Here is a 7360-nt window from a genome sequence, read left to right on the forward strand (position 1 = left end):
GCGGAGGATGGTGCGCGGTGCGCCGGGGGCCCCTTGCTGCCAGAGCCGCAGCGCCGCAGCAGAGCCGGCCGCGGCGGGCAGCCAAGCCGCTCATCCGGCGTGGGGCGAGGGCCGGCGGTGAAGCGGAGGGCGCCGTTGCCGCAGCGGCCATGGGGGCCCTGACCAGCCGGCAGCACGCGGGCGTGGAGGAGGTGGACATCCCTTCTAACTCTGTGTACCGCTACCCGCCCAAGTCCGGTGAGGGCCTAGGGGCGGTGGGCACAGCCTCTGCGGGCAAGGGGTGGGGGGCAGGCGGGGGCCTGGTGCTGAAGAAGAAGTGGGGATCTGGGTCGGGATGCTCCGATGTTGGGGCCCAGGGGTGGTCGGGGCCGCGGGGGCCGCAGAACCATCGAGGGCGGGAATGGAGGGGCGCCCAGTCTCCCGGGAGAATCAGAGAGGCAGCTTAGGAGCCTGGCGGGGTCACCGAGGTCACCGAATCCTCCAGGCTGAGGACGTGAGCAGCCTCCATTGTACTCTGTGCTGAGCCAGGCGTCTGCCCGGTAGCGAAGCGGCCCGGGAGAGGTGGGCGCCCGCACGGGCCGGCCCAGCCGGGGCTCGGGTCGCCTTCCTTCTCGTTTGGTCCCCTCTTTTCTCGCAGGAGCTGAGGGATGAGGTAGAGTGGGCTTGGCATCCATCTCGGGCATCTGGGCTAGCTGCTGTCCTTGGTCTGCCGCAGCCAGGCATCCCGAGAGGGGACAGCTTCGAATTCGGTTTCTCGTGGAAAAGCTTCCTTTGCCGGCTGGAAGATGGAGGCCAAAAAGGCGTTGTGTTTTTTTTTTTCCCGGTGGTGGTCCTGCAAAAGAGGCTGTGGGAAGAGGAAAAAGTGCCTAACAGATGTTTGGAGAACCAAGTGTCAGAGTCAGTCCAGTTGTCCCTTTGCCAGAGTAGCGGCTAGTCTGGTTTCGTGGAATGGGACCAGCTCTAGGACCGGGTAGTGGTATTTAAATGTGCAGAAGCATTGTGTGTGTTTTCAGAGTCATTTGTTCAGCTTAAAGAGAAATGTTTCCAGGCTGGGGGGCGGGGGGCGTGCACAGCCCTGGAGATGGAGGAAGATCACAGGAAGGTAGTGGACCCAGTGGCTCACCAGTCCATTCTAAACTGCTCACTAACTGCAGTGATTAAAGCATTGGTCTGCTAAACAAAAGGTCAGCAGTTTGAACCCACCAGCCTGTCTTCTGGAGAAAGATGAGGCTGGCTGCTTCCACAGAACCTTGTAAGGTTACAAGGAACTACATGGGGTAGTTCTACTCTGATTTGAAATAGACTCAATGACAGCGATTTTTTTTTTTCTTCTTTAAGTATATGACCTGCTCTTTGTCATCTTGAACTGCTGTTCCCACGGTTTTCCTGAGGCGATGATGGCCACCTTCTCTTTGGCGTCGGACCGCTCGGGATCTGGGAGATCTCGCAGCACTGTGTCAGAATTGCAGCAAGGTGGTTCTCCTGTGGTTGAATGAACACATAGTAATGAGATGAGTTGTTCCCAGCAGTGTGTCCAGGCTCTGCCAGGTGAAGGCAGGGACCAGACAATGAACCTGCATCCCTGCAGAGCGTCTGGCAGAGCCATGCTGTTCACTGCTTTTGTGCCAGAGAATGAATCCTTGCCGAGAGGAATAGGATTAAGAGCTGTTTTAGAAGAATGGCCTAAGATCGCTGTGGATCGCTCACGTTTTAATAAACCTCAAGCTAATTAGGACTCTGGAACCAGTGCGAAGAAGGCATGTGTTTTGCAGGGATGTTTGTGGATTTTTTTTCTCTTCCCCTCCTCAACTCTCTTAGCTTTTATTGATCAGAAGATGGAACAGGTTTTGCTGTGGTCAGGGTTTTCAGTAGCGTTTGCTGCCTCAGGAGAGGATTCACCCCTCCTTCCTGTTTGGGAATTAACATAGATAAATCTCTGGAAGGTTATTCCCCCAAGGATATTAATAGAAGTATAAATCTTGGATGATGAGAATGAAAGGATAGTTTTATTTTAACTGAAACTTTTCCTAATCAGCACATTTAATACTAATAGTCTTAAATAATGGTCTCCACTCTACTAATCTTTTAAAATGTTTTCCTAATTGTAACTCAGTGTTAATCAGAAATTATGTTTGAGGGAAAGCTATACAGCATATGGATCGAATTCAGTATGTTGAAGGTAAACACAGAAAATAAGTGAGAACATTCATGTCCTAGTCAGCAAGGCCTTGTGTACTCTGTGAGGAGATGTATGAACTTGCAAAAATGCTCTAGTCTAGAGGCGTCTGCTGCCCTTCAGCTGCCCTTTAAGTTGACCTGGCTCTTTGTGTGATTATGGCATTTTAGACCTGAAAGGGATCTTAGAGTGAATTTGGCCTGACCTACTCCTTTCACAGGTAAGAACATGAATTGGTATGGACAGGGTCACACCACAGGCCAGTGTGCTTTTCACAAAGCCATCAGCTTCTGCCTTTTGCGTGGGATTTAATTTTGAACTTGTCCTTGATGATTTGGGGAATGGAGGCTGATCTGTATCAGAACTGAACCCATCGTCTGAGGCCTTGTCCCTGTTGAGGACTCAGACGGGGTTCATTTCAGGAGTCCCTTTTCCCTGGGTTCTGGCAGTGGAATGAAGCCAGGAGCAGAGGGCATTTTCTCCAGGTGACTGCCCCCTGTCGGCTAGGTTCTAAACTGAGGTGGCCCTCTGGCCTACTACCTGTGGGGCAGTTGTTTAGAAAGAAACACTGTCCCTGTAAAGATGGTCACAGCAGCACCAAGTCAAAATCTCTTTCTTTTTTGTTTTGTATTTTTAAAGAAATCTCTTAACTTTTATATGCACATTAAGCTGATACATTAAAGTTGCCAAGAGCAGCTGATTTCATGCTAGAGCTTGGGTTTGCTAGCTCATGCAATGGAAAAGCGGCCTTTCCTTTTGTAGAATAGTTGGAAATAAGATAGATTATTTAGATGAGTTATCTTTTGAGTAGGTGATGTTGGCACAAGTTTCAAGCTGTAAAAGAATGGATGAGCGAGCATACAGTGGACGTCTGTTGTCCATCCACCCATTCCCCAGCCTCCTCAGATGCTTCCCGTCCCCGGGTAACCACTGTACTGGTTCCTTTCCCATTACTCCAGACTTTCTTCTGTAAGATGCCGGCGTGGCGTGCTGTTCTGACTGTTCTTACCTTGTTTTCTTGCTCTCAGAGATCCTGGAGGCCTTTGTATGCCATCTTCATGGCAGAGCACCTCCTTAAGTCTTTTTTAACTGGACTCCTCATATGCATGTGCCATCAGTTTTTAGTATCGTCTTCCACTGACAGACGTTTGTTTTGTTCCCAGACCTTTACTATTGCTTATAACCAGCAGTGAGTACTCTTGTACAGACGCTCTTGGATGATTTTTAGATGTTAATGGTGCATTGGTATTCATCATTTAAGTAGCCAGAAGGATGGTGGGAGTTATGTCTGTATAATTTTTCTGCACTGGGACAGCAGGCAGCTGTACTGCTGCCGCATCGTTCTGCATTTCGTTGTGCCTTTACGATTTTTGAGTTAGAGCCCAACCATGCTTTTAAAGTCTTCTCGTAAGACCTTTACTTCTTTGAAGCCCATGATTGTTTAGCCAGAGGTATGTATGGCTTTGCTGAGCTGCGGGTTTTTACACATGCACACCCATCTTTTGACAGGAGTAGCCAGGTTGATAAAAATCGTTAGATCTGTTTCCTGTGTCCTGGAAGAAACAGGCATACTGTGAAGATGATTTAATTCGGTGCCTGATAAATGGGGCTCATTGCCTTCTCCGTACTGGAGCACAGTTGAAGATAGGGGTAATTCATTTTGCTCAGATCTTGAGAGGTAAACCTGCCACCTTTAAAAGCATTGTGAACGTGCAGGATGGGACTCAGCATCCTGAGCAGCTAATGACATCATCATTCTCTAAATGTTTGTCACATTGGAGACACGTATGCTTGTCCGGTAGGTCTCTCCTGTGGCAAGAACAGTCATTAGAAGCATGGGTAATAAGTCTTATGATGATAAAAATTTCTCTTCATTTTTAGGGACATCAATTTAATACCAGTTTTGAAACTTGGGATTAAAAGTGTGGAGCTTTCTAGAGAATAAAGATTATGTGGTGCTGACATAGATTGACTGATGCTTTAAAATCAAACAGGTCCCTCAGATTTATAATAAATACATTCCATACCACAGAAACCTAAATATTGTTTCATTTAATGATGGCGAGATCATGATCAAATGCTAGTCTTTTTTGACATTTAAAATGTCGCAATTTTCTCACTTTGCAACTCCCAGTGTTTTTGCTTTATTTGTACCCTACTTCACTGACTGATCAGTCATTTCTTGATTTTTGTCTTCAGACTTAAGGGCTTTGATTTCATTAGGATGGTGGTTTATGTTGTTCTTTGGCCTCTTCTCCTCTTTCTGTTTGTTATCATTAATGTGCATTATTGAGCGCCTGCTATGTATTATGCATTATGTTAAAAAAAAAAAAAAAGCAAACCAAACTTACTTCCATCAAGTGGATTCTGACTCATAGCAACCCCTATTGGGTTTCCAAGGCTGTAAATCTTTATGTAAGCAGACTGCTTCCATGGAGCAGCTGGTGGGTTTGAACTGCCAACCTTTTTATAAGCAGCCAAATGCACCACCAGAGCTCCTTATATGTTATGCTAGGTACCAGTATATAGAATCAGATTCCTTTACTCAGTTATTTTGATGCTTATGGCAAACAGCAGGATAGAAACCTTCATATCAACTTCATGATGTGCGTCACAGATGGGAGCATTAACAGCACAAGCTATTTGGTGGCTTCCTATTTTAACTAATTATTCTTACTATGTGGATGATAACCTCAAGGTCTTAGTTGCTGTAAGAGTGTTTGTGCTGTGAACATGTGAAACAAATACAAAAATTACATGATCTTTAAAAATTATTACTTAAAAATGATGTTCCTTCCAAAATTCCATGCTTATTCCCTAGTGTCAGAGGTAGAATATGTGCATACATATAAACCCCAATACAGAATATGACATGAGTAAGCCAGCATCTGTCCCAGGAACGCAAGGTTGGTTTAATATCTGAAAATCAATTTCCATAATATAGCATATTACTGGAATAGAGGACAAAAATTACGTGGTCATCTTAAAAAGCATTTGATGAAATCCAGCCCTCATCCATGATACACATTTTCAACAAACTAGGGATAGAAAGTATAGTACTTAAGGTAGTATGTCAGCTTGGCTGGGCTATGGTTTTGATGGCTTAGCGGCTGGATGTAGTTATTCCCCATGATGATACTATAATCACTTCCATGGTGGAATCTGCTGTGAAACATTAACTCTTGGGAAGGGAGCTGCCTTTGGGGTGTGGCCTACTTCCAGTATATATGGGGAAGCTTTGAGGAAGGCCTCTAGCTTTTTTTTGGTACATTTGGATAACTGGTGGCCTGATGGGAGCTCTGGTGGCATAGTGCGTAAGGCATTTGACTGCTAACCAGAAGGCTAGCAGTTGAAACCCACTGGCCACTCCTTGGAAGGAAGGTTAGACAATCTACTCTTGTAGCGATATGCCTCAGAAACCCAATGAGGGGTCGCTATGAGTCAGATCTGACTCGACAGCAGAGTTTGGTTTAGTGGCCTGATAAGTTGTCTGCCAGTCTTGGGATTGTTCCTGGACTTGAACCAGTGACCTGCCGTGTTTCCTGCCGATTTTAGAATTGGGCCGTTTTACCTGTCGATCTTGAGTTCATCGGCCTCAGCAGCCAGTAGCTGCATGAGTCAGAAGCTTTTAGCTTGCTCTAGTGGACTTGGAGCAAGAGGCAGAGCTGAAGCCCAGGGTCACAGAGCCTCTACCTGGCCCCCATAGCTGCCACTCTGGACTCAGGCTTCTAGCCTCCTAAACTGTAAGAGAATAAATTGCTGTTTGTTAAAGCCATCCACTTGTGGTGTCTGTGTTTAGCAGCACTAGAGAACCAAGACAGGAAAGAACTTCCTCAAGCTGATAAAAGGTATCTACAAAAAAACTCACAGTTAATATCACAATTAATAGTGCAGGACTGAATGCTCTCCTGCTGAAATCAGGAGCAAGGCAAGGATGTCTGCTCTTACCAGTTCTCTTCAATGTGTAGGAGCCCCTGGGTCATGCACACAGTTAGCTCTCCTTGCTGTTAACTGAAAGGCTAGTGGTACAAGTCCACCTGGGGGCACCTTTGAAGAAAGGCCTGGTGATCTCCTTCTGAAAAAGCAGCATTGGCAGCCCTGTAGAGCACATTTCTACTCTGACACCCATGGGGTCACTGTGGTTGGAATTGACTCAATGGCAACAGATACTGAATATGTAGTACAGATGCTAGCTGGTCTGATAAGGCAAAAACTAAATAAACACAAAGGAAAGGCACCCAGACTGTAAAGGAAGTGTAAAGTGTAAAAGAAGAAGCAACTTCTTTCTTTATTCCAAGATGACGTGATCCTGTATGTACTAAATACCCAGAAATACGCACACACACACACGTAATGGGTTCAACAGGGTTACAGATACAAGACCACATGCAAAAGCAAACTGTATTTGTGCACAAACAATAAACCGTCTTTTGAAAATGGAATCAAGAAAACAGATCCATTTCTAAGAACATCAAAACTAAATAAGTAAATAAAATTCTTAGGAATAAATTTAACATAGGTAGGATAAGACTAGTACACTGAAAATTCCAAAATGTTTCTGGGTTGATGCTTTACTAAAGACATTTTACAAGATCCGAATAGAAAGAAAAACATTACATGTCCATGAATTGGAAGACTCAATATTGCTAAGATGCCAGTACTTCTCAAATCAATCTATAAATTTAGTGTATCCCCTATATCACATGCAAGTAAAATCTTACTGAGATACTTCAAAAATGGTTGCAGTAGTATATTGACAGAGAGCTTTCAGAAATGCAAGCTGGATTCAGAAGAGGACATGGAATGAGGAATCATTGGTGATGTCAGATGGATCTTAGCTGAAAGCAAAGAATAGCAGAAAGATGTTTACTTATGCTTTATTGACTATGCAAAAGCATTCGATTGTGTAGATCATAACAAGTTATGGATAACATTGAGAAGAATGGAAATTCCAGAACACTTGATTGTACTCATGAAGAACCTGTGCATAGATCAGGAGGCTGTCGTTCGAACAGACCAAGGGGATACTGCATGGTTCAAAATCAAGAAGTGGGTGCATCAAGATTGTATCCTTTTACCATACTTATTCAACTTGTATGCTGAGCAAATAATCCGAGAAGGTAGATTATGTGAAGAAGAATGGCATAAGGATTGGAGGAAGACTCATCAACAACCTGTGACGCG

General features: G+C 45.0%; 1 protein-coding gene across 1 annotated transcript in view; it reads left to right on the forward strand.

Annotated features, from left to right (window-relative positions):
* Positions 1-149: 149 nt before the first annotated feature.
* RNF157 (ring finger protein 157) overlaps positions 150-7360 on the forward strand; it is a 116133-nt gene continuing 108922 nt past the window's right edge. The window contains exon 1 of the mRNA XM_007959628.2: positions 150-237. Coding sequence (XP_007957819.1) covers positions 150-237 — 88 coding nt within the window. The remainder of the gene's footprint in view (positions 238-7360) is intronic.

The sequence above is a fragment of the Orycteropus afer genome, unplaced genomic scaffold, assembly GCF_000298275.1.
Source record: "Orycteropus afer afer isolate SDZICR_OR568_19922 unplaced genomic scaffold, OryAfe1.0 scaffold00018, whole genome shotgun sequence".
Taxonomy (NCBI): domain Eukaryota; kingdom Metazoa; phylum Chordata; class Mammalia; order Tubulidentata; family Orycteropodidae; genus Orycteropus; species Orycteropus afer.